This window comes from Ammospiza nelsoni, chromosome 31, assembly GCF_027579445.1.
Source record: "Ammospiza nelsoni isolate bAmmNel1 chromosome 31, bAmmNel1.pri, whole genome shotgun sequence".
Lineage (NCBI taxonomy): Eukaryota > Metazoa > Chordata > Aves > Passeriformes > Passerellidae > Ammospiza > Ammospiza nelsoni.
In genome coordinates, this window is record NC_080663.1 from 2,687,715 (window position 1) to 2,712,862 (window position 25,148).

General features: G+C 52.3%; 2 protein-coding genes, 1 long non-coding RNA gene and 1 pseudogene across 8 annotated transcripts in view; 1 reads left to right on the top strand and 3 right to left on the bottom strand.

Moving 5' to 3' along the window:
• The window catches only part of LOC132085611 (class I histocompatibility antigen, F10 alpha chain-like), a 777,359-nt gene extending 757,034 nt beyond the window's left edge, over positions 1-20,325 (top strand). The window contains exons 1-8 of one of the 6 annotated variants that reach the window (XR_009420242.1): positions 16,160-16,400; positions 17,090-17,365; positions 17,580-17,851; positions 17,936-18,043; positions 18,142-18,177; positions 18,297-18,329; positions 18,711-19,406; positions 19,840-20,325. Coding sequence is in view for 4 of the 6 variants with exons in the window: in XM_059491074.1 (XP_059347057.1) it covers positions 10,785-10,884; positions 12,444-12,707; positions 17,090-17,365; positions 17,580-17,626 (687 nt within the window). In the remaining 2 variants the exon portion in view is untranslated. Of the gene's footprint in view, positions 1-10,769; positions 10,885-12,443; positions 12,708-13,203; positions 14,775-16,159; positions 16,401-17,089; positions 17,366-17,579; positions 17,852-17,935; positions 18,044-18,141; positions 18,178-18,296; positions 18,330-18,710; positions 19,407-19,839 lie in introns of those variants that run through there. The other 5 variants (XR_009420241.1, XM_059491074.1, XM_059491071.1 and 2 more) reach the window with 5 other exon arrangements.
• LOC132085554 (uncharacterized) overlaps positions 1-25,148 on the bottom strand; it is a 560,373-nt pseudogene that overhangs the window by 399,363 nt on the left and 135,862 nt on the right.
• LOC132085628 (uncharacterized) lies at positions 8,487-10,586 on the bottom strand. The gene is made up of 2 exons (XR_009420253.1): positions 10,465-10,586; positions 8,487-8,740 (listed from the first exon to the last, which is right to left on the bottom strand). It is a non-coding gene; the product is annotated as an uncharacterized LOC132085628 (long non-coding RNA).
• On the bottom strand, positions 21,501-25,022 carry LOC132085567 (uncharacterized). The gene is made up of 3 exons (XM_059491025.1): positions 24,701-25,022; positions 23,428-24,435; positions 21,501-23,237 (listed from the first exon to the last, which is right to left on the bottom strand). Exons 1-3 carry the CDS (start codon positions 24,713-24,715, stop codon positions 22,368-22,370), a joined length of 1,893 nt encoding a protein of 630 aa, XP_059347008.1. The 5' UTR covers positions 24,716-25,022; the 3' UTR covers positions 21,501-22,367.

Below are 25,148 nucleotides of genomic sequence, written 5' to 3' on the forward strand. Positions count from 1 at the left end.
CTGCCGGGCTCTCCCACCTGCCTTTGCTCTGCCGGCAGCTGCCGGATCAGCCGCCATCAGCCATGTGGGGGCTACCCACGCTCCGCCTCGGGCTCCACGGGAAGATCCCCCTCTGACGATTCCAGCAGCAGATCCTGCCCACACTCCCACCGAGCCTCGGCGGGATATCCTCCCCTGACCCCGTCCTGCTCTGAGTTACGGCCCCTTGGTAACCACAGCTCCGGCTGTTCAGGGAAACTCTCTCTCTCTACAGGAAGCACCTTATCGAAACACTAGGAGCACAGTTAAAAGGCAGCGCTCTCCAAATTCTTTGCCAAAACACGGGAGAAAGGCTATAGAAGGTAAAAAAGTGAAAGAGTTAGCTGAAGGGATTGCTCTATTTCCGTTCAGAGAGGTTCCCATGGGAGGGATGCGCTACCCCGCCCCGCGGGATCCACCAGCGCCCCTGCCGGCCGTGCCCGGAACTGCACCCAAGGGCAAAGCGCCGCAGCCCAAAGGCCGGGACTGGGTCCGGGCTCTGTTTGCTGTCAGTGCCGCAGCTCTTGGTGGTTGTTTGCTTTATTATACACACTAGTAAAGAACTGGTATTCCTATTCCCATATCTTTGCCTGAGAGCCCCTTCATTTCACTACTCTAAAAATTAAGAGGGAGGGGGTTTGCTTTCTCCATTCCAAGAGAGGCTTTTTCTGCTTTCCCGAGCAGACACCTCTCTTGTAAAGCAAGACAAGCACCCACAGGCACTGAGGGGGCTGCAGGAGGGGCACAAGAAGGCCCTGCAGCACTTGGGCACAAAGGCACAGCAGGTGAGTGCAAGAAGGGAGCAGCAAAAGGCCAAGCTGAAGGCAAAGGCCAGGGCACAGTTCCTACAGCCCCTGAGGGATCAACTCCAGGGCCCAAGGGGGCCCCAGCACCCAGGGCACGGCTCGGCCACAAACACCTGGCAGAGGCACTGCCCTCCTCGGCAGGGGAGAGCCCACCCAAACAGCCCCTGGCAAGGAACCAGGGCTCCAGCTGCAGGGCACAAGGACACTGCAAGCACAGACAGCAGCACCCTCAGGACCAGCAAGTCCACCCCTTGATGGACATGGATTGGCAGGGCTGTCACAGCTCCCATCACACCAGGGACCCTCCACACTGCAGCCCTTGAGAACATTCAGGATGGGTCTGCATTGAGAGGAGGCATTTCCTGATGGACACAGGAAATCCACTCTGAATCTTAGACCGAAGGGGGAAAAGAGTTAAAAGAATATTTTATTTTTAAGGGAATGAGTGGGAAAGATGAGCAGGTATGACTTGTTCAACTATTATTAGAAGTTGTGGGGCATAGGTTTGAATAAAATTAATTTCTTTTTCTTCCTCCTGTGATTGTAATTACTTAGGAAGGAATTTGAGAGCTGGATTTTACTACTGTAAAAGGGGTTGCAGAGGCCACTTCTGTTCTACCTTTGTGTGACAAGATGAAAAAGGCCCATGCTGAAGTGAACCCAGAAGTGCGGGCAGAGACAGGGAAAGAGGGAAAATTAGATATGGAGCCACTACAAATTACTTTAAAGCAACCAGGACAAGCAATACCTTGTTCCAAGAGAGAGAAGAAAGGGCTCACAGCCTGGTATTGAGTCCCGGTTAAAGGCAGGGCTTTTGGAGCCAAGGATGTCTCCCTACAACACTCCTATCCTGCCAGTCAACAAACGGGATGGATGGACAGCAGGAGGAAACACAGAATTTTCAAGTGTTAAAATGAAGATTAAATGAGGCAGTTTTCCTGGGCCTTCCAAAAAGGAAAAAGTATTTGAATTATAGGAGGATTTTAAACAGGGTCTAGTCAAAGGAATTCTTGTGCTAAAATGTTTAACCCAGTGGCCAGAGAGTGGCCTCCCCTGAAAAGTGATGACAACAGGAGGATCTCCTAGAGTTCAAGTCTGGCATCAAGGTAAAGCTTTGACGACCTAAACAGCCTCTAAATAGATGAGCAGGGCTCGATTATTACAATATGAAACTTGTTCAATGGCACAGGAGGATTTAGAACTGAGGACAGGGCAAGGGTTTAACCCAGCCTCCTGTGTGAACAGCCTGGAGAGGGGCTGGCAAGGAACCCAGGACTGCACTCAAGGGACAGAGCTCCAGACACAAACTGGAACAGATTGATGATGGGACATTCCCTGGTCTGAGGGAGAAAATGTGTTTGTGGATGGCTCTGCAAGGGCAGCAGAAGGGAAAAGAGCTACAAGACAGGCTGTTATTAAGGAAGGGCAATCAGACACAGCGCAGGTCACCGCCCCATGCTCAGCTCAACCCACAGAGCTGTGGCTGCTTGTGAGAGCTGGGCACTGAAATGCCCTGAGCAGGAAGGCTTCAACATCTTCTGCTGACACCATGGCACCTAACAGGCAGGCAAAAGCAATTCTCACTGCTTCAGCAACCACTGGAGCAGATATCAAGGCACATTCTCCCACAGGAAGCTGGGCTGGCACTGAGCCTGCCCTGGCTCTTTGCTGCTGCCAACACCCAGCCAGGACATCGGCTCCTGCCTAAGGAGTGCAAAGCAGCACCACTGGTGGCCAAGGGGCCCATGCCAAGTGTCCCTGAGGCCAGAAACAGCCGTCAGCACGGCTCAACACGGGGGGACCCCTCAGCCTGGCCTCAAGGGCTCTGAAGCCCCGGAGATTTGCACTTCCCGCCCGCAGCAGGAGGATGGGAGGCCGCCCCTGAGCCTGCCCTGAAGGCAACGCAGCAGCAGCCAGGGCTCCACAGCGGGCCAAGCCCCTGCGCCTGCCCACAGATCCTCGCCTGGAATCCTCTGCAATCCTGGCCACCCTCCTCTGCCAGCTCCAGCCACTGGGGCCAAGCCTTGCTGCCACTGCTGCAGCTTCAGCGCTGGCTGGGCCTGCACTGCCACAGCTGCTGGGGAACACCACGGCACAATTCCACTCTGGGGCTCACTGACACCCACACTCTGGGCTGCCTGCCACTGCACTGCTGCAAAATGTACCGATTTCGGTTCTTTCAAATCTTATTTCTCTGCTCAGAAAGGTTTCTCTACTCAAAGGTTTGCCTTTGGGAAAGGAATTTTAAAGGTTTTATTTAAGGGATGTTACACCACTCAATGGAGATGAGTTTAACATCCGAACAGACTGGGAACAGCCCAAAAGACACCCACAGAGATAACGACCAGCAACAAAACATCAACATTGCCCAGCAGCAAACAGCAACCAACAGCTACCCCAGACACTGCCCCCGGCAGAGCTGGAGACACCTGGGCTGGAAAAGGCTGAGAAGGAAATCCAGGAGTGTGGAGACCGAATTGACATCAGAGGGGAAGAAATCCGGATCCAATAGGAAACCAAATACTAAAAGCTTGCACAATTTGGAAGCAATGAACATTAAAGCATTGGATTTAGACTGGTTCCAACTACATAAAGTTTAGGAAAAATCGAGTAAAACTCACATGGCAATGGAATGATTTTCTCTGCACAGCCCGGCTATTTGTGAAAGAAATTATTTCTGTTGCACATCCTGGCCAGAACCAAGGAATGCCTTGACTCTCTAACACTAAAGAGATTCTTGGAGAGTTTTTGTTTTCCCTGCAATTTCAGTGATAAGATAACAACATGATAATAATTTTTTATAATAATTCCCACTTTATATTGTCAGGTGGGTTTGGGACAGAAGTGTGAGAATCAATTTTTGGTCTGGGTTTTTCCAAGTTCTCCTTTATGGGGCATTTGTAGAACTGAAGAGCTTTAACCGTAATACTTTGAACTTGTAAATAGTTAATACTTTTTTTTAAAACACAGCAGATTCTTGGGGGGCCACATGTGACTCACCAGATGGCTGCCCTGGAAGAGAAGCTTCATTCCAGGCAGCCTCCAGAGGAGCTTTAGAAATGCAAATGAACACTGCTGGGCAAAGTGTGGACAATGCACCTGGGTCTCTTGCCCGGGGCAGGAATTGGGCTGATTCCCTCTGCCCCTCACCCCAAGCTCTGCCTGCTTGCACTGATGGAATTTGCACAGCTCAAGGCAGAGCCCAGGGGGAGGATATCTGACCCTGCAACACAAACGGGTGAAGCTGCAAAGGGAAACAGCAAATGGACAATGTTGGGAAAACTTCACTATAAATAAGTGGGGGAATCATCCCTCTGCCCACTCCAACATGTGCTGTCACTGTCTGTGTTATATAGGGTGGGTTAGAGCACCGAGAAATTCTTGCTGCCACAAGTTCAGGGAAATCAGTTGGGAATCTAGTATTTTATGATTCAATTAGATAAAAGTGGTAAATTGATGAAGTCTTGGCTGAAGAGAGCACCCAAAATGGGGAAAAGATGAACCACCAGCAGAACAAATCCTACATCATGGATCAGCCCCTGGGAACCCGAACCAATTCATATCAGAAGCCACAGAACCCATTTCTCATTTCAATGGCATCAATAGATTACAAGCTGTCCTCGCAATAATAACCAACCAGACAGCTCCAGCTCCTGACCTTCCTGCTGACCAATCCACTGAAATGAGGAACACAACACTTAACCATGGGATGCGATCAGATCATCTGTTAGCAGAAAAAAAAAGGAGTTTGTAGAAAATTAAATGACTCAAGCTCCTGTTGGCAAATAGATGACAAAGAAACAGTGGTGAAACAGATAACAAAGGAAGTAAGAAAGCACCTCATGCTCCAGTCCAAACGTGGAAAAGATGGGAATGGGACACGGTTTTGTGGCTCCCTGGCAGACCATGGGTTAAACGAATGCTGTTTCTCCTCTGATGTGCAACAGCAACTCGCATCTTTTTACCATGCTCCACACCTTGAGAGTGCAGCTCATTCAGCAGCGGAGCAAGGGGTCAGGGATTTGTAGATCAGGAAGCGACGGGCGAAACCATCAGCTACAATAAATGTTACTAATTAACACGGATTGCTACTCACAGAAAGTCCCGCTGAATTCCTGAACTTCCAGAAGAACAAATACTTAACAGAGCCGTGAATATCGGCTGTTATACAAAAGTGGGGATGCACATTAACGAGGACATGCAGTTACCGGATCGGGAGGTCTGAACCTTCCAAGTTCCTCAGCCAGTGGGCAAAGGGAGAGGGAGATGAGCCGGGAAAATGAGGATAAAAAGGAGGCTGCGAACTACAACAATGGCAGAGAGCGCACGGCAAATGCCCCACGGCCTCTCCCTCTGCGCAGCAATAAAGTCACTTTTACAGGACTCCTCTGTCTCCTCTGCGCACAGAAACCTCCGGCCACGGCAATTTCCCCGCACAGCCCCGGGCACGGGGCAGCCCCCTCTGTCCCAGCCACAGCAACCGGGCCGAGCCAGCGCTGCTCCGCCAGCGGCTCCTGCCGAGGCAGCGGCCGCAAGGAGACCGCGGGCAGCCGCTCCCGCAGCGCCCTCACGCCAGCGGCAACACGCGCCGGACACGGCACAACGAACCCGCCCGAGCCCCCTGCCGCCCCCGAGGCCCGCAGCCAGCCCCGAGCCCCCGCACAACCCAGCGCGGCTCCCACCTGCGCTGCGGCCGCCTCCGAGCTCCGCCGCCGCCTCACCGCGCTCCGGCCGCTGCCGCCGCTCACGGCACCGCACACACGCTCCGACAATGCCGCCGCTGCCCAGCCACGGCCGCCCTCAGCCCGCCACCGGGACCCTGCTCCGCCCCGCTCCCACCAATCAGCGCGCCACAACCACGACTGACGGCACCATCGCCCAATCCCAGCCAGGGGCGGGCTCTGCACACGGCACAGCCCCGCCCCGCGCTCTCCGGGCCCCCCGGGCTGCGTGAGGGCAGAGCCGGAGCTGAGGAACAGCCCTGGAACGGGCCCGGGCCCGAGGGGGATTGAGCTGAAAACGCAAACAAACTTCTCCGCAGCTCCCGCCACGGCTTTCCCGGCACTGCGGCTGCGGTGGCTCCGTCTCCGAGGAAAGCCCTCAGTTTTCCTGCCCCTAATTAGGCGCATTAGTGCACCGCTTGAATTTACCGCAAGAAAAGGAAATCTGCCCAAAGCTCTGCGGATGAGTGGGGGAAGGGAGCGATTTCTGACAGAAAACTCCAAAATCGCAGACCAGAATAATGAGAACTAAGTGAAGACCCTTAAATCCACTTTTCCTCCCATGCCTCCATTGTGAAAAACGCCCATCACTTAAAAAATAATTTAAAGTTTAATAGTAATAAAATTGTCGTAAAAATAGTAATATAACTAGAGTAATAAAAATTTGAACAATTGAGATTAGGACAATACGAAGAAAGTTACGGAGGACCGGGTACATTTTCTGCGCAAAATAAGCCCGAAAAAGGACACCCGTTAAAAGAGGATTAACCCTTAAAAACAATAGCCTGTTGCATATTCATACACCTCATACATGATGCATAAATGCCATTCAAACAAAGGATTCTGTCTGGTCAGTGTCAACTTCTGCCTCCTAATCCTCAGCGGCGCCTTAATGGCTGAGCAAGGAGGGAAGAAGTTCGTTTCTTCTGATAAGAGAGCAGTAAATTCTCTTTCTCTGAAAGATTTAGGTGTCCTGTGGCTGCTATCTGGTGCAAGTACCTCATTCATTTCCTAAAAAAGTATCCCACATACATAGTTCCTACCTTAACTAGAAAACTGCATTTACCATACTGTTAAAATATTGATACTGCCCTATTAATCACTACAACAAAATACATATAATATTTTATATCTGCATAGAGACATATAATATGCACTTTTCACACTGCCAAGGTAAAGGGATTCCTTTAATCTGTCAAACCACAAATAAAATAAATAAAAAGGCTGTCCCTGTTACAGCAAAAAATCTGATATGCCCACAAACACCACAAATGGGGGCGGGGTGGGAATTCCTGGAATTTTTTTAATTTGCTTTAATGCATAAATCACCACACTAGTTTTTCCACATAAAATGCTGCACTTGTTGCAAACAAAATCTTAAAATCTCACAGAGCTATACAGTCCCAAGAATCAAATTCCCACAATGCAGGGGGAAAAATCCACACAGCTCTCCTGTACCTCAAGTCTTAGGAATCAACTTATAACAAGCTGTCTCTATTACAGCTCTGACAGCCCACAAACACCGGTTCAAGTTAAAACCCTATAAAAGGGTGGCTTAACCCTTTTGACTCAGGCTCAAGCTTAATACACAGCTTAACAGAGATGACACACAAGAAAAATTACCAGCTTGTTGCAATTGTAACTTTTACACAATAGTCAGCAAAATCTCACACTACACCAGATGAATCCAAAGTTACATCTTTGCAAACTCCACAAGGACAGGGACCACAAAGGCACCGTGTTACAGCGTTTGATCCTCGCCTCCCAGGTCCCACAGGCAAAGGATTGGTTAACACCTGAACACAAAGCCTTATAAAGACTGGTTATACTCAAACACCAGGTGTCACAGCGAATGCTGCTACCCAAAACTAGAAAGTTCACACACACAAACCCGCTGTGAAAGGGGTATTTCTTTCCACACACACAAACTCACTGTGAAAGGGGTATTTCTTTCCACACACACAAACTCAGCTATAACAACCTTAGACCAGCATTTGCCCTTACAACTGCTAGCCCCAGTTGGTGGCAAACTGAGCTCTCTATGCTGAAACAAATGGCAGCACCAAAAGCCCGAGCTCAGTACAACAGTTCAACAACTCTTTCTGCTGGTAACCAGATTTCAACTGCAACTTCAGCTTGCAAGCACACTACAGAGGCACAAGCTTCACGTGGGACATCTCCCACGACTTACCAAAGGGCCTCTCCTGACCACGCCTTACCGGTCACTGTTTAAAACTGTCTCAATTTTTAAACATACCATTTTGTCTGGAGTTTTAGTAGTCAGGGGTCCTTGTCTGCTGCTGGATGAACAGTCTGTGCAGCAGAGCCCACTCTTCCAGGAATATCCTGGTGGTGCTGTTGCTGAATGCGGCCTTTGTCGGGGATGAGCCATTTGTCAGGTGCAGGGAAAACTCGGGGCTCAATGTGAGTCAACAGCAAGTTCCGTTTATTGAAGAGAGCATCAGACACTTATACAGCAAGTAATAAGCTTATGAATATTCTATAAGCCAAGCGAACTATCGGTTAAACTATACCATCAACTCTTCCTCATTTCTTTGGGCCTACATTCTCTATTTCCCACGTCTCTCTGTCCACTTGTTATCATACCCAGCTAGGCCCAAGGACACGCTATCTTGCAGGTGCAAAAACTCCAACTAGCTGTGTTCGGTACTTTCCCAACTCCTGGTCGGCTAACAAGCAAATGTCTACGTGACTTCTCTCATGTAGCCATTTCTCCACAGGATGCACCAAGGGGGTCCATGACCTGAGCTGGTCTCACAGCCCAGCAGAGCCTCCTCCTGGCTGGCTTTTTAACTGAATCATTAAAACTGAGAATCATGGACAAAGTCTCTCTAACTAGTCAAAAGTTAGAAAGTTGCATGTTTATTACGCTGGTGGGCAGCACAGGGGAGTCATTCTCAAAATGCATGACCGCACTGCATAAGGATTTTTGCCTTCTGTTTATTTCCCAAAATAATACATATACATAACCCCAGCACCTCCCATCCCCGCTTTGTATTAAAATGAGGTTATTAGTCTTTCACGCGTGCACAATTCTTCTCTTGAATTGGGTCGGTGGTCTCAAATTGGGCCAGTGGTCCCAGGGATGAAGTCAGGAAGGTCTTCATCAGGTGCTGGGCATTGTTCTACTGGTTTCAGTATGTTCCTATAATGGTTCACTTGCTCCACTTCTTTCTACAAATGAGCTCATAATATAACAATTAGCTTTAGCTTAAGCATCCAATAATCATTAACCTAACATTGGTGTATCTAACTTCAATATGAATTGGTTCTAACACTCAGCTAAAATCCTAACCCTTTAAAATCATGATTCAATAGGACTTAGCAAAACATTAGACGTAAAAAGGCTTTTGTGTAACTAAAAACAGTGTAAGGCCATCCACTGACCAGCCTGTCCAAGTAATAAGATAACCGTGACACAAAGCAGAGCACCAGAGGACAATTAGACAATACCATGTTAAAATTAGGGAGGCCATACTGAATCCTTATCAGAGGATGTGAAACAGCAGGATGGAGACACAAAAAGAAATAAAATATATTGACCTGACACACAGGATGTTGTGCAGATAAGCCGGAGTGTGAAGAAATCAAAGAAAGAACTTCCCAAAACATCAGAAAGTTCACAAGAATTTTTTAATAATGCATGAAACACATGAATGTGCATATATCTCAGCAATGTAAAGGTATAAAGATAACATTGTCTGTGTACACCCCTGTGTTCTTTGGCTGTTTGCCAAGAGCACTCCAGCGCATGGGAGGGGGGGGGAAATACAGTCCTTTTCTGGATTATTATTGTTATTGTTATTGTTATTATTCTTCTTATTATTACTACTATTACTCTTACTCTTACTCTTATTATTAAACTTTTAAAAACTCTAAGCAGTGAATTTTGTTTTTCACACCCTGAACAGGATCAGGACCCCCCTGAGTCCCCCATTCCTGTGAACAAGGACCCCCTGCACTGGATCCCAGCCAGGCCCTTATCTAGCACCAGGACCCCCCCAAACCCTGACTCCCAGGAAGGGACTCCCCCTGAACCCCCATTCCAGGGTACCAGGACCCCACTGCATGCCCTTATTCAACACCAGGACCCCTGTTCACCCCCATATCCGGGACTGGAACCCTCCCAAAGCCTCCATTCTCAGGCACAGGGACCCCCCTGCACCCCCTTATCTGTGGATATATCTTATCTGTGGATATATCTTATCTGTGAATATATGTATTGTTATAACAGCAATAAGAATACAACAACTGAAATGTAGTGAGAGTCCTATGTGTTACATAAGTGGGTCCTAGCTATTCTAAATGAGTCACAGCTGCGAAGTCCTTGGTCGGGCAGCAGCTATGGCTTGTAAAGATAGCTGGGATAAAAGGGGTGGGTCGAGAGCCCAGGAGGAGCCCCTAAGAAGACGCATGAAGAACTGTGCTGCAGAAAAAATAGCTTGCAACAGTATGGGACTTGAGAAATATGAATAACAACAAGAATACAACACTTACCCAGCAACCCCTTATCCATCACCGGGATCCCCCTGCTTCCCCTCATCCAGCCCGGGGATCCCCCTGCACCCCCTTATCCAGCCCCAATGCCCCCCGCACCCCCTTTTCCTGAACCCCCCCTCCTGCCTTCCCCAGCCCCCACCCATCACCTTCCTCAACACCGGGGGCCCTGCACCCCCTTTCCTGGGCGCAGGGACCCCCTGGAACCCCCATTGCCCTCACCCCCCATTCCTGGGCATAAGGACCCCCCGAACCTCCGTTCCTGGGCAGGGGGACCCCCTGCACCCCCTTATCCGGGACTGGGACCCCTCCTGGACCCCCTTCACGTGTTCTGGGACCCCCCGCACCCCTGCCCGGCCCTCTCGCCCTTCCCAGATCCCAGACCCGCCCTTTTCCTTCACCTTTGCACCCCCAGATCTCCCAAATTTCCGGATCCCCCCAGTTCCCCCCTCCAGGCGCTTCCTTAAGGGGGTCCCAGGGGTTCCCAGGTGGTTCTCAGAGGGCTCCAGGGCGGTCGCAGCGGGATCCAGAGGGATTCTCGGCAAATCCTCCGTCCCCTCCCCGCCCCGCCCTCCTCGGTCCCTTTCGCTTCCGCGTCCCAACCTGCGAGACCGGGATCTGCCCAGTGACCGGTGACGTCACTGACAGATCGGGCTGCCATTGGCGGGCAGGAGACAGCGGCACCAATGGCGGGACCGGAGGCGGCTGTGGGAGCCGGGCCATGGCTGGGGCGGGGCCGCGGCCGAGCAGGGCCATGGCTCCAGCGCTGGGTCTGGGGCTGCTCTGGGGGCTCCTGGGGGACCCGGGGTGCGCGACCAAAGGTGAGTGGGAACCCCGAAACCGGGAACCCCCTGAACGTCCATTTCCGGGCACCGGGACCCTCCTGAACTTCTGTTATCGGGCACAGGAATCCCCATAGCCCCATTTTGGGTCCTGTGACCCCCTCCATCCCCTCCTTCAGCACCGGGACCCCCTGTTCCCCTTATCTGGTACCGGGACCCCCCTGAACTCCATTCCTGAGCTCGGGCATCCCCGTGAACGTTCATTTCTTGGCAGCGGGACCCCCTGCGCCCCCTTATCTGGCCCCGAGACCCACCGGATCTCCCATTCCTGGGGATCAGGATCCCTTTGAACCCTGAATGTCGGCACGGGAACCCCCCTGAACCCCCATTCCTGGGCACTGGGTCAGCCCTGAATCTCCATTTCTGGGCACCAGGACCCCCCTTCACCCCCTTATCCGGGACTAGGATCCCCCTCACACCCCCGTCAGTGCTCTGGGATCCCCCTGCCCCCCTTTTCGGGCATCCCGCCCTTCCCAGACCCTTTGGACCATTTCCTTGACCTTTGGATTCCCCCAGATCTCCCAACTTTCCGTGTCCCCCCCGTTTTCCATTCCAACCGCTTCCCGAAACGGGGTCCCAGAGGATCCCAGGGGTCCCAGGGCGTCGCAGGGGGGGATCCTGAGGGATCCAGATTAACTCCCTGGAATTCCCCGTTTCCCTCGTCCCCTCCCCCGACGTTCCCTCGGTCTTTTCTCTTTCGCGTCTCCCGAGCTGCGTCCCCGGGATCCGCCCGCCTCTCCCAGCCCCAGAGCCCCCTTTCTGTGACCCAGGGACCCCTGAACCCCCATTCCTGCCTTTCCCAGCTCCCAGACCCCACTGCCCTCCACACCGGGGACCCCTGGACCCCCTTTGGTGGGCACTGGGGACCCCTGGATCCCCCATCCCGCCTCTCCCAGTCCCTTCATTGGACCTTGGACCCTTTCCGGCTCTCCCGGTTCCGCTTCCCGACCCTTGGACGCTCCCAGAGCCCCCAATCTCTGCGTCCCCCCATTTCTTCACCTGTGTGTCCTGCTGGCAGGGGGTTCCTGAATTTTCACGTCTGGGCACTGGGACCCCCCTGCACTCCTTTATCCAGTACCAATCTCCCTCTGCACCCTCTTTCTCATCCATCCCGCCTTCCCCAGTCCCCCCTTTTCCTTGACCCTGAGATCCCCTGGACACCCATTCCTGCTTTTCTCAGCTCCCAACTCCCCTTTCCTCTGCATCAAGGGTCCCCAAGACTCCTATTCCCAGGTCCTCCCACCTTTTGACCCCTCATGCCTTGGGACTGGGGATCCCTGGACCCCCTTTCATGGGCACAGGGATCCCCTGGAACCCCCATCCCACTCTCCCAGTCCCTGCACCACCCCCTCCCCCTTCTGAGCCCCCATTCCTGGACACCAGGCCCCCTGCAGGCCCTTTCCTGTCCATCCCACCTCTCCCACCCTGCACACCCTTTCCTTGGCCCCAGGATCCCCAAACCCCTTCCCAGCTCTCCCAGTTCCCCTTTCATTGATCCATGATCCCCTCAACCCCCCCAAATCTCCGTGTCCCCCCAGTTCTCCACTCCCTGCGTTACCTGCACGTGGCGGTGTCAGAGCCCAGCCTGGGGATCCCCCAGTACATGCAAATGGGGTTCATGGATGGGATCCCCTTTGTGCGCTACGACAGCGAGCAGGGCCGGCTGGAGCCGCTGACGCAGTGGATGAAGGATGGAATCGAGCCAGGATTTTGGGAGTGGCAGACCCGGAACAGTACGAGGAACCAGCACATGGATACCAAGAACATGGAGACACTGCAGGAGCGATACAACCAGAGCGGAGGTGAGTGGGGGGATCTGTGGGGGTGTGTAGGGTTTTCTGTGTTGCTGTTTAGGTGGCCTGGAAAGGCCCAGGGATGGCCTTGGAGAGCTGACGCTTCAAAGGACGAGGAGAGACTTCTGATCTTGTCTCGGTCTTGGTGTTTATTAATTGTTTATCTAAAAGATTTTCTTTCAGCCCGACAGAGGTCTGCAGAGCAAGTCAGCCATGGGCACACTGCGAGCCCCCAGGGCGGTCACTTATCTTTATACTCGAAGTTACGTACACAATATTTATCATTTCTCCCCAATACCTTCTACCCTTATTAACCGGTGCACTTTTAGTAATGACCAATCCCAAAGTGCCACCACCACCACAGAAGATGGAGGCCAAGAAGAAGAAGAAGAAGGACAGGACACGCCCCAATTCCTCCATCTTACTTCTTTAGACCCCCCTGTACCAAAATCCTAAACCCTGTGTTTTACACTTTAACTAACTTATCCCTTCACCATTCACCCAGTGAATTCCTCCCAGTCTTCATACAGGTCTCATCTCCTGTGTAGGATCAAAATCCTGCCACCAGACACTTCTGGCAACATTCCAGGATTCCCGAGCCCCCCAAGGCTGGTCTCGGCCTCTCTGCACCTCCATCCTGAGGTGCTGAGATCCCACATCTCCCCCTTCTGTTTGCACCAGGAAGACCTCTTTTGCTATCCGATTCATAGCGTGTTTTAAACATGCAAATATGCATGGGACGACAAGTATGAGGACTAGGAGAACTATTAAAACATAGAACCCTACTCTTAAAATTCCTCTCCAAATGGGAGAGATGTCAAAGAAGTCTACCCTTAAAATTCCTCTCCAAATGGGAGAGATGTCAAAGAATTCTACCATACATTTTGCTTTGGCTGATTAATAGGTAAATTATCCCCATTGCTTATTGCAATGAATGAAAGAATGATGCACATAAGCATCATAAAACTCATGGCTTCACTTCTGTGTGACATCATTGCTTTGCTTTTCATTCAGGACCTTAACAGAGAATTCCCCCAAAGTCCTTAGTTCCTTTTTATTTCTCTTCCGAGTCGTCTTGGCAATCTGAGTCTCGACTCCTGTCTGAGTACTCGTCTCTTTGTTTTTCTTGGATCTTTGTTTCTGGGATCCGCATTTTCATGTTCTCGCACGCGAAATGGTTTCACGTGTCGTGCCGACACCCACGTCTCAATCTGTGGAGATGCAAGCGAAAGCCTTGCCCCCCACTAGGTGGCGCTGTCACCGGCCTCCCCAGCTCGGGTGACAGCCTGAGCTTGACTGCCCCTGTCCTGTCGACTGCCGTGTTCGTGATCTCATTTGAGACCGTGTCTGCTTGGCTTTTAATTCAGCTGAAAATGGAGCTTGAACACCAGAACGTCTCCCTTGAAGGGAAGGGACTGGGACTCCGAGGATTTCATCCGAAGGTATCAACTCTGGAGAGGGTGTGGTGCAGGGGGACGTAGAGTCCCGAGCACGGCCCCTCCTCGCCCGAGACGTCACAAGGGATCGAGCCCGCCCCCGCCTGCGCTCTACTCTCTGCGCATGCGTGCTCTGTGAGCTGCTCCCTGTCTCTCCCGAGCTGATGTCACTCTCCCCCTCCAGTTCCACCTCCGAGGTTTCTTCCCCTCGGTCCGTCCCTGACTCTGTCTCCTCCCCCTCTGACGTTGTGTCCACTCCCGCCGGTGTGTGTACAGCCCGCCCCCCCGCCGGCACCCGGGTTCGCTCCGCGATCCGAGCCGACCTCCGCACCGGGTCTGACGTCACAATCATGCGCTTCCAGCGTCTCACTACGGTGGCCCTTTGGGGCTGCGCATTTTCCCCCATTTCGCCGCCCGTGTTTACCGCCTCCGCGCTGGTTTGTGACTCTCGCCCCCGGTTTTTGCGAATTTTGCTCGCCGCGCGTTTTTCTGCTACCCTGCCTGTTGGGGCGGCCGCCACCCCCGGCGCTGTGCTGACAAAAGCCGCGTCTGCACTTGCGTCTCCCTTCTCTGTCTCTTCACCCGCGCTCCCCGCCAGCTCCGTCGCTGCCGCGCCGTGCCCCCCGCGAGGAAGCGCCTCCCCCCCCGATCCCTTCTCTTCCCCCTGCACCCCCCCCTCCGATCCTGACTCCCTTGTACTCTCCAGAGTTTCAGGATGCTTTAGGAGCTTCCTGGGGTTTCTGGGTTTTGGGACCGGGGGCTTTAATATTATTTCCTGCTCTCTTTTCTCGAGAGCCCTTTCCCCTGGCTTCTTGAGGTCAGAGGTAATTCTTTCCTGGAGCTTTGCTCCCCACCCTCCTTCTGAGGGTGCCGGCAACTTTTCGTTGCTCTCCCAGTCTTTTCGACTGTGCCGAGACGCCTTTCTGGCATCAATCTTGCCGGCGAGAGCAGCTTTAACGCTGTCTCGTCCTTTTTTTTGTTTTGTTTTTTTTTTTTTTTTTTTTTTTTTTTTTGCTAAGAAATATAAGTGCCTATTAATTTCCTGCCAAAACCCCACTTTGAATAGCAGGCATGTTTCGGCCAGTGGGTAATTAAGCCTTGCCCACAACAACACCTGTTTTAATTCTTTCTTTTGATATCCTTTCTGTATATGTTTGAGCCACGCCTTGTAAGGCGGACAAAATTTCCCGTTGTTTTTTGGGAGAGTGTGCAATTATGTTCTTATTTTTGACCTTCTCACCGAACGTCAGAGCTGTCCGAAGGCTCCCGTCTCTGTCCAGCAGGTCACAGGAGAAGGAATCCAGAGGCGCCTTCCGGTTCCGATCCGGGCTGCTCTGCTACGAACTGCCTTCGGCCGAAGCTGAGAGATGGAATTCTCAGTGACTGCTGTTTTTTTTGCAGACTCTTCTGGCTGTTTTTTTTTCTTTTCTTCTCTTCTTTCTTCTTTTCCTTTTTTTTTTTTTCTCAGGCTTCTCTCCTCAGGAGCTGCCCTCTCGGCTCTTCAGCTCTTCAGCTCTTCAGCTCTTCAGGGCTGATCCCCCCCCGAAAGGGTTGGTGGGGGGTGCCCACGCAGCGAACGCCACTTGTAAATTTCCTGGCGTTCTTCTTTTCTCTTTGCTGATTTATGTTCGGAGAGAGATAGCAGCTCAGGGATGACATTATTGCTCTGTTTCTCGGCTGTTTAGGCTGTTCTGGAATTCTCAGGGATGTCCTTGGAGAGCCGACGCTTCAAAGGACGAGGAGAGACTTCTGATCTTGTCTCGGTCTTGGTGTTTATTAATTGTTTATCTAAAAGATTTTCTTTCAGCCCGACAGAGGTCTGCAGAGCAAGTCAGCCATGGGCACACTGCGAGCCCCCAGGGCGGTCACTTATCTTTATACTCGAAGTTACGTACACAATATTTATCATTTCTCCCCAATACCTTCTACCCTTATTAACCGGTGCACTTTTAGTAATGACCAATCCCAAAGTGCCACCACCACCACAGAAGATGGAGGCCAAGAAGAAGAAGAAGAAGGACAGGACACGCCCCAATTCCTCCATCTTACTTCTTTAGACCCCCCTGTACCAAAATCCTAAACCCTGTGTTTTACACTTTAACTAACTTATCCCTTCACCATTCACCCAGTGAATTCCTCCCAGTCTTCATACAGGTCTCATCTCCTGTGTAGGATCAAAATCCTGCCACCAGACACTTCTGGCAACATTCCAGGATTCCCGAGCCCCCCAAGGCTGGTCTCGGCCTCTCTGCACCTCCATCCTGAGGTGCTGAGATCCCACAGGGGTGGGATGGGATTGGGGGGATGGGATGGGATCTATAGAGCTGGGATGGGATCTATAGGTGTCGGATGTGGATTCATGGGGTTCAAGTGGTTGAAATGGGGATCCATTAGGCTAGGATTGGATATCTTGTGATCCATGGATTGGGATGTGGATCCATGGGGCTGCAATGGGATCTGTGGGGCTGGGATTGGATCCATGCAGCTGGGATAGAAACTGTAGGGGTGAGATGGGGACCCATGGGGCTGGGATGGGATCTGTGGGGCTAGGATAGGAATTGTAGGGCTGGAATGTGCATCCATGGGGCTGGGATGGGATCTGTAGGGTTGAAATGGGAACTGTAGGGCTGCGGTGAGCATCCATAGGGCTGGGATCGGATCTATAGGTTACGGATGTGGATTCACAGAGCTCCAAGTGGCTGAAATGGGGATCCATTAGGCTGGGATGGGATATCTTGTGATCCATGGGGCTGGGATGGGATCTGTGAAGCTGGGATGGGACCTGTGGGCTTGGGTTGGAATCTGTGGAGTTAGGATTTGCATCCATGGGGCTCCGAGGAGCTGGGATGAGGCTCTGTGGGTCTCCATCAGACTCTGGGGCTCCATGGGGCTGGAATGGGGCTCTGTGGGGCTGGGACACAATTCCATGGGTCTCTGTGGGTACAATCCCTCCAGGTCTCCACACGAGGTTGCGAGTTTCCGGCTGTGACCTCCTGTCCGATGGGAGCATCCGTGGATCCCACCGGAATGCCTACGATGGGCAGGATTTAATTTCCTTTGACCTGGAATCCAGGAGATTTGTGGCGGCCGACAGCGTTGGTGAGATCATCAGGAGGCACTGGGAGCAGGATGGGACCGTGGCTGCGTATTGGATGAATTACTTGAAGCACGAATGCCCCGAATGGCTCCAGAAATACATCAGATACGGGCAGAAAGAGCTGGAGCGCAAAGGTGGGAGCAGAATTCCTGTGGGGATTTGGGGATAGGGGACTTGGGAACACAGTAATTCCTGTGGGAATTCTATGGATACATCTCATCTCCAGTGAGAATTCCATGGGTAGATCTCACTCTCATGCCGTTCCCGTGGGAATTCCATAGGTAGAACTCACCCCAGTCCCACTCTCATGGAATTCCAATGATGTCTATCACCATTATCCCATTCCAGAGCCCCCGATGTCCATGTGTCTGGAAAAGAGGAACACAAGATGCTGATCCTGTCCTGCCATGCGTATGGATTCTACCCCAACACCATCGCAGTCAGCTGGATGAAGGGGGGTGAAACCTTGGATCAGGAGACGGAGTGGGGCGGGATCGTTCCCAACAGCGACGGCACCTTCCACACCTGGGCCAGGATCGAGGCGCTGCCGGAGGAGCGGGAGCAGTACCGGTGCAGGGTGGAGCATCCCGGAATGCCAGAGCCTGGGATCTTCGCTTGGGGTGAGGCTGGGAATGTGGGGATTGGGAATTTGGAATTCCCAAATGGGCATCCCCCTCCCCTCCTCACTATCCCGCGTTTCCCAGGGCTGACATCTGGCGGGAATCTCACTGTGGTGGTCGCTGTGTCCGTCATCACTGCCATCCTCATCCTCGTTGTCGTCATCGGATTCGGCGTCTGGAAGCTCCAATCCGGTAACATACGGGATGGGGGTCGGGAAGGGACACGGATCCACCCGGCACTGTTCTGGGAATCCTGTGCCACCAACGCTGATCCCACTTTGTTTCCACAGGGAGGAGGGACAGGAATGGATACAACCCAGCAGCTGGTGAGTTCCAATGGTGGATCCAGCTCTGGATCCCCTCTGTGCAGATCCCAGGATGGGTCCAGGCGTTAATCCCACTGTGTGATCTGTGCTGGAATCTCATGGATCTTCTCTTTCTGCAGGAAGGGATATGGGAACCAACAGCTTCAGCACAGGTATGGAGCAGGATCAGGGTGGGATTCCAGAGGGGGATTGGGGCAGGATGGATGGACTGGGATCAGGGAAGGATTCTGGATCAGGGCAGGGGTCCATGCAGAGTGGGATCAGGGGGAATTGTAGAGTGGGACTGGGGCTGGATTCTGGAGCAGGATTAGGCGGGATGGATTCTGGAGCAGGATTGGTCCAGGATGGATAGAGTGAGATCAGGGAAGGATTCCAGTTCTGAATTGGGTGGGATGGATGGAGCAGGACTGTGGCAGGATTTGAGTAGGATCATGTGGGATCCTGGAGTAGCTCCTGCTCTGCATGGACTCCAGCCAGGTCTACCCTGTGGAATGGGGACAGGGTGACACCATGACCTTCTCTCATCCTGGCAGGAATCACTGCCTGAGTGATCCATGGAGCTGGATCCGGCCCCTTCCCTCTTCCCAGGAAAGCTGAGAGCTGCCACCAGAGCTGATCCTGCTGCTCCCACCCACCCCACAGGTCTTTCTAACGGATTCATTTCCAGTTTTCCATTTCCCAATGTTTTAAAGGCAAGAACCACAAATATTTACAATGCTTTAGTTCTGGTGTGAAATTATCCTGCTTTGGGCAATAAATCTACTTGTGGCAATAAATCCTGCTTTGGGCAATGTCCTGGATTGTCACGCAAATTGCACTCTATTTACCATCTGTATGGTAGTTGTTTTCTGTTAAGTAGGCAGTTTTCCTTATCTCTTCTACAACCGGGGAGATATGTGTTGATAACAGGCTATTGAATGTCACTGCCTGACTGATAAGAACTACAGCATCCCAGTGTGAGATGCTCCGCCCAGAGGGGAGAGCCAAGCATTCCTACCTGGATATAATCTTGAGGTTCTGGACCACCAGCATGGCTTTCTCCACTGCATCCCCAGAGGAACAGCAGCTGCTTCTCCTTCCACTGGATCTTAGAGGAAGACTGCACCTTTCTACAGGATCCCTGCTCCAACAGAACCACACCTGACACTCCAGGAGGACTGCAGCCACATTTCCAACGGGACTGCTACCAACAACCTGGCCAACAGGGTGTCAGGTTGTGTTCTGACTCTGTCAGTGTTGTTCTAGTGCACTGTATTGTTTATTTTATCTTTTTATTTTTTTGCCTAGTAAAGAACTGTTATTTTCTGCTCCCATATTTTTGCCGGAGGGTCTCTTAATTCCAAATTTATAGCAATTTGGAGGGGTGGGGAGGGTTTACATTCTCCATTTCAGGGGAGGCTCCTGCCTTCCTTAGCAGACTCCTGTCTTTCCAAACCTAGACAGATTTTGGCACCCAATGTGGAGCTCAAGGGCATAGAAACAATAAGGGGATAACAGTTCTTGAGTAATCTAATTTTGTGTGCTGATACAGAAACCTTGTTAGATGTCACCATGTGGTCCTAGTTTGGGTGGCATGTGACCATGGTTGTATTTGTCCCATTTGCATGCCCTCATCTAAACATAGGTCCTATAACCAAGGCTGTTGTCTGGTTTGCTTTACAGGTTAATAAGGTGAGGAATTAATGGATTTTTAACTTCCACTGGAAGGCAAGCACATGGATTCAGAGCTATCACACCCTTACTGTATGGGCTCATCAATGCCTTGCCCCATGACTCAGAGAAAACTCCCTTCAGGAGCCATTTCTGTTTGATGGGCAATCAAGGACCAATCATGACTCAGACCGATATCAGCCCATTGGGAGATGCTCTGCCCAGTGGGGAGGAGCTCAGCATCCCCACCTGGATATAATCCAGGCTTTGGGACAGAACAGGCAGCCCTTACCCACTGGTTTCTAGAGGACAAGAGCTGCCAGATCTTTTCTACGGGATCACCACATCAACAAGACCGTTTCATCTGGACTGCCACCACCACCCTAACTAGCAGGGTGTCCGGTTTTATTCTGACTCTGTCAGTGGTTTCATTTTGTACTGTTGCATGTATTTTTGGTTTTTTTCCCTTTTCCTAATAAATTGTATTTCTGACTTGGAGTCTTTCACTGGTTTTGCTTTCTAACCAGAACATAATTTTGGCACCCAAAGAGGGGCAGCAAGGTTTTTTCTCAAGAACCTGGTTACTCTGGGTGGGTAATGCAGAAGGACGGGGAAACCCCTTGTGTACCACAAAGAGACCTAATTTTAAGTGAGATCTGTGTGTAAGGTTTCATTCTGTATTTTAAATATATCAATATGTCTATACATCTATATATCTTTTATATACATTATTATGTGCATTATACATTTATATATCTTTTTCTTTTGTGTTTCATGTATTTTGGGGTTTTTTCCCTTTTTGTAAAAACTCTTATTTCTGACTTAGAGTCTCTCACTGCTTTTGCTTTCAAACCAGAACAACTGGCCACTGGTGATGGTTGTTTGGCTTGATTGACCGATTGCATTCACATGTGTGTTGTGACTGTCAGGCAAGGGCCATGGGTTGTTCTTAGTAGTAAAGTATGGTATAACAAAGCGATTGATCAGCCTGCTGCAATCATGGAGTCAATGCTCATTATTCCCCGCTGGGGACCGCTGCTACGACAGGGACTGATGATTTTTCTTTCAGCACTGGACAGTCCTTTTTCCAATGCCCCCATTTCTTACAGGATGCACTCTGAGCCTTCTCCAGAGGGGAAGCTTTCTTGGGTGACTTTTCCTGAGTTGCCTTCTTGCTAGGCTGGGATTAACTCTTTCAGTTGGGCCCCTGTCTCAAAATACCTTCCAGGCAACCTCCAGCAGTTTATCCATGTCTTGAACTCCCTTTATCTTTCCTTACGTCTTTTGAAGCCTGACCCCCACAAAACAAAATTCAGAATCTAGATCAGTATATTTGATGGCAGATCTCTTCACCTGTTCAAAAATCAGTGGGTGATTCATCATAATTTTGCCTCACTGGGTAAAACTTTGACTAATTTACAGTTTTAGACACCCCATGTTTTAACCCACATTCCACGAGGCTTTGATATCATTTTAATTTTGCCATCTGCTCGGGTGTATTTGGATCCCACCCAGGGTTTCCAAGGGGAAATATCTCAGTGACAGCGCCTTGAAGCAGCTCCCTGGCTGTGCTCCCCTCAAGGAACATTGAGGTGGATTGATTGACCACTTGTCCCTCAGTGGTATTTGCTGGGTCCCCAGGATGAAGGAGGAACTGAGAATCTGACTCCATGTTCTTAGAAGGCTAATTTATTATTTTATGCTATTATTTTATATTACAGAATGCTATACTAAAACTCTACTAAAGAATAGAGAAAGGATACAGACAGAAGGCTTAACAAGAATGAATAATAAAAACTTGTGACTCCTTCCAGAGTCCCGACAGAGTTGGATGGTGATTGGTCATTAAGTAAAAACAATTCACATGTTGCATAAACAATCTCCAACCACATCCCAAAGCAGCAAAGCACAGAAGAAGCAAATCAGATAATTATTTTCTTTTTTTCTCTGAGGCTTCTCGGCTTCCCAGGAGAAGAATCCTGGGCAAAGAGGATTTTTTCAGAAAATATGGCAGCGACAATGGTCAAGTGATATGTCTGACACAGACTTCAGATCAGCCCGGTGTGATTCATACAGAGGGCATTTATATATTTATTCATTCATTCATTTATTTATTCAATTATTCATTCATTTATTTAATTATTAATAGGCTGTATGGTGCACACATGAACTAAGAGATTATATTGCACCAACCAGCAGCTACAATGAATCGATAATCAATATCGGTATCAAACACTGTATGAAATTGCTGGTGATCAATGTGTAGAAGGCAATACAAGAGTGCAAAAGGCAATTATTAAATTGCCATTTATGACCTGGCTGTGCTGCAGGCACAGTGGAAAGCTGGAAGCTGCTGAGGGGACCCATACACCCCTGTCCCCTGTCCCCGACTGTCCCTGAGTGTCCCCAGTGATGTCACCCCAGGAATTCCCATCAGGATCTGGGACAGTATCATTGAAAATTCCTAGAAAATTCCCCAAATCTGTCTCAAATACTGCACAGGGAGGGCACAGGTGACAGCAGTGATGTCCCTGATGATGTCAGTGCTCCCATGTGAAACTTTCCTGCAGCAGCCTTGGGATGTCCTCGATGGCTTTTTGGCACTGCTTGGCCACTGCACACCTGCCAGGGCCACCGGGGCCACCCCAGCCACCATAGGGACTCAAGAGGATGTTGTCGATGCCCCCAAGTGTCCCAAGCAGGTGATCCTTGGCCAGGCGGGTGCTGGCCTCCCACAGCCACTCAAACTTGGCCACTTTGGCTACCAAGGCCTGGAGGACATCAGGGGACACCTCATTTGTCCCCTTCAGGATGGCCTCGATGTCCCTGAGCCGCCACTCCATGTTCCAGTAGAACAAGGTGGCTCTGTCACATGTGGCCACCAAGCGCTGCAGCAGCCCCAGGGCCACCTCTGCCCAACGTCCCCTCCTGGTGGCTACCATAGCCTCTCCCATTCCCTCATTGGTGGCTGCTGCCACCTGGGCATCGTATGTGGCCATTTCCCTGGCCACTTCCTCCTTGTCCAGGGCCACCATCAGCTGCTGGTTCGCGATTACTTTCCTGTGGTTGTCACGGAGCTTGGTGGCCTCCCTGGCCAGCCAGTCCCAGCGGTCCACGAGCCTGGCCACCAACTCCCGCCAGGCCTTGGCCATGGCTCTTCCATTGGCCCAGGTGGTCCCAGGGGTGGCCCCGAGGGTGGCCAGGGCCCGGCCCAGGGAGGCGACACCAGGGTGGCTCAGGGAGGTGACATTGCCGTGGTTCAGGATTGCACGAAGGCTCCGGGTGAAGTTCTTCAGGTCCTCATGTAAGGAGTTTGGGGACATGTCGCTGTGTGGCCCAGTCATGGTGGCCAGCAGCTTGCCCAGGGTGGCCACCACGGCCACCAGCACCTGAAGCTGTGGAGGGGACACCTGTGGAGGAGACAGGGGAGGTGTCAGGGACCTGGTGGCACTATTGGCCTCCTGCGGTCGCCTCAGTGCCCTCAAGTAGTCCCCTCTGCCCTTCCGTCCCTTTGTCAGCGTCTTGTCCCCACTGCCACCTCCCGCCACCCCCCGTGTCCCCCCCAGTGTCCCCTCTGTTCCCCTCTCCCCACCATCGCACCTCTTGGGGCTCCATGGTCACTGGGGATCTATTGGGGACACTCTGGGGATGCTCTGGGGGTCGAAGGAGCCTTGGGATGTCCTCGATGGCTCTTTGACACCGCTTGGCCACCTCACAAGCACTGGGTCTGGCGCAACCACCGGTGAAATAGACCTTGATGATGTCGTCAACTGCCCCCAGCAGGTGATCTTTGGCCAGGTAGGCATTGGCCTCCCACAGCCACTCGGCCTGGGCCACCTTGGCCACCAAGCCCTTGAGGACATTGAGAGATGCCTCATTTATCCCCTTCAAGGCGGCCTTGGTGTTCCTGAGCAGGCGCAGCAGCTCCCGGGGGAACGCGGTGGCTTCGTCACACGCGGCCACCAAGCGCTCCAGCAGCCCCAGGGCTGCCTCCACCCGCTGTCTCACCATGGTGGCCCTTGTTGCCTCACTGGCAGCCAGCCTGGCCTCACTCCTCACCTGGGCTCCATGCCCGGCCACCACCTCGGCCCTCTCCTCCCCGCCCAGGGCCTGACCCAGCTCCACCATGTTTTCCTGAGCTGTCCCATAATGTGCAGCCTTGTCCTGCAGCTCCCTGGCCTGGGTGGCGGCGGTGGCCACCCTGTCGGCCGCCTTGGTGGCCAAATCCCTGCAGGCCTTGCGGAGCTTGGTGGCTGCCCTGGCCAGCCGGACCCAGCTGTTCACAAGCGCAGACACCGACCACAGCCACTCACCAACCGCCAATCCCACAGGTAACAAGGTGGTCCCTGGGGTGCTCTTGTAGGCGGCCAGGGTCTGCCTCAGGGCGTTGAAAGGGCTATCATCATCGGAGGTGACATCTTGGGGCCACCAGGCATTATCAATGCGGTGCAGGGTGACCCAGAGCTCCCTGGCGAAGAACTCCAGGTCCCAGTACAGGGACCATGGGGACCAGGGCTGCATCATCTCGTCCTGATTGCTCAGGGCGTCCAGCAGCTCACCCAGGATGGCCACCACGGTGACTTGTGGCTGCAGCAGGGCCGGGGATAGCTGGGGAGGGAAAAAGGAAGGTGTCAGGGACCTGGTGGCACTTACGGCCTCCTGGGGTGGCCCCCTGCCCCCGAAGGACCCTTTTTGCCCCTCCCTGGAGGGCTCTGCTGCCCGTCTGTCCCTCCCTTGTTCCCACTGCCACCCCTGCCACTTCCCTCGTCTGGCACCCTCCTGCCCTCACTGCTGTCCCCTCTGCCACCTCTCCACCCGCCCCGGTATCCTTTCCCTCTTTCAGCAACCCACGTTTTCCCCCCTCCCGTCGCACCTCTTGGGGCTCCATGCTCACTGGGGACACCTTGGGGACGCTCCGCTGGCGAACGAGCCCCGGCACCAACTCCGGCTCTGGCCCAGAACAGGCCCCGGGGCCGGCGCCGGGAAAAGGCGGAGCCGCCTCAGGAGGGGCCGGAAAAGGGGTTGGGCGAGGTGACGTCACCGCCTGCCCTGTCCAGTACCGCCCCTATCCATGGAAAGCGCCTGGATTTGGCCGTTTTGGTTGAATCCCAGGGGATTTAGGCTCTATAGGAGGGTACTTAGGCTCCATCCCCAGGGGCTTTAGGCTCCATGCCACCATTTCTAGGCGGATTCATTTCGCCGTTCCCGGCTGGATTTACGAGGGAACGCGGAGGGCTCTGAGGAGGCCGCAGAGTTGCCCTCAACAAACAGGGCCGCGGTGCTTCTCTCGCGAGACCTCTGCCGAGAAGCCCCAAAGGCGG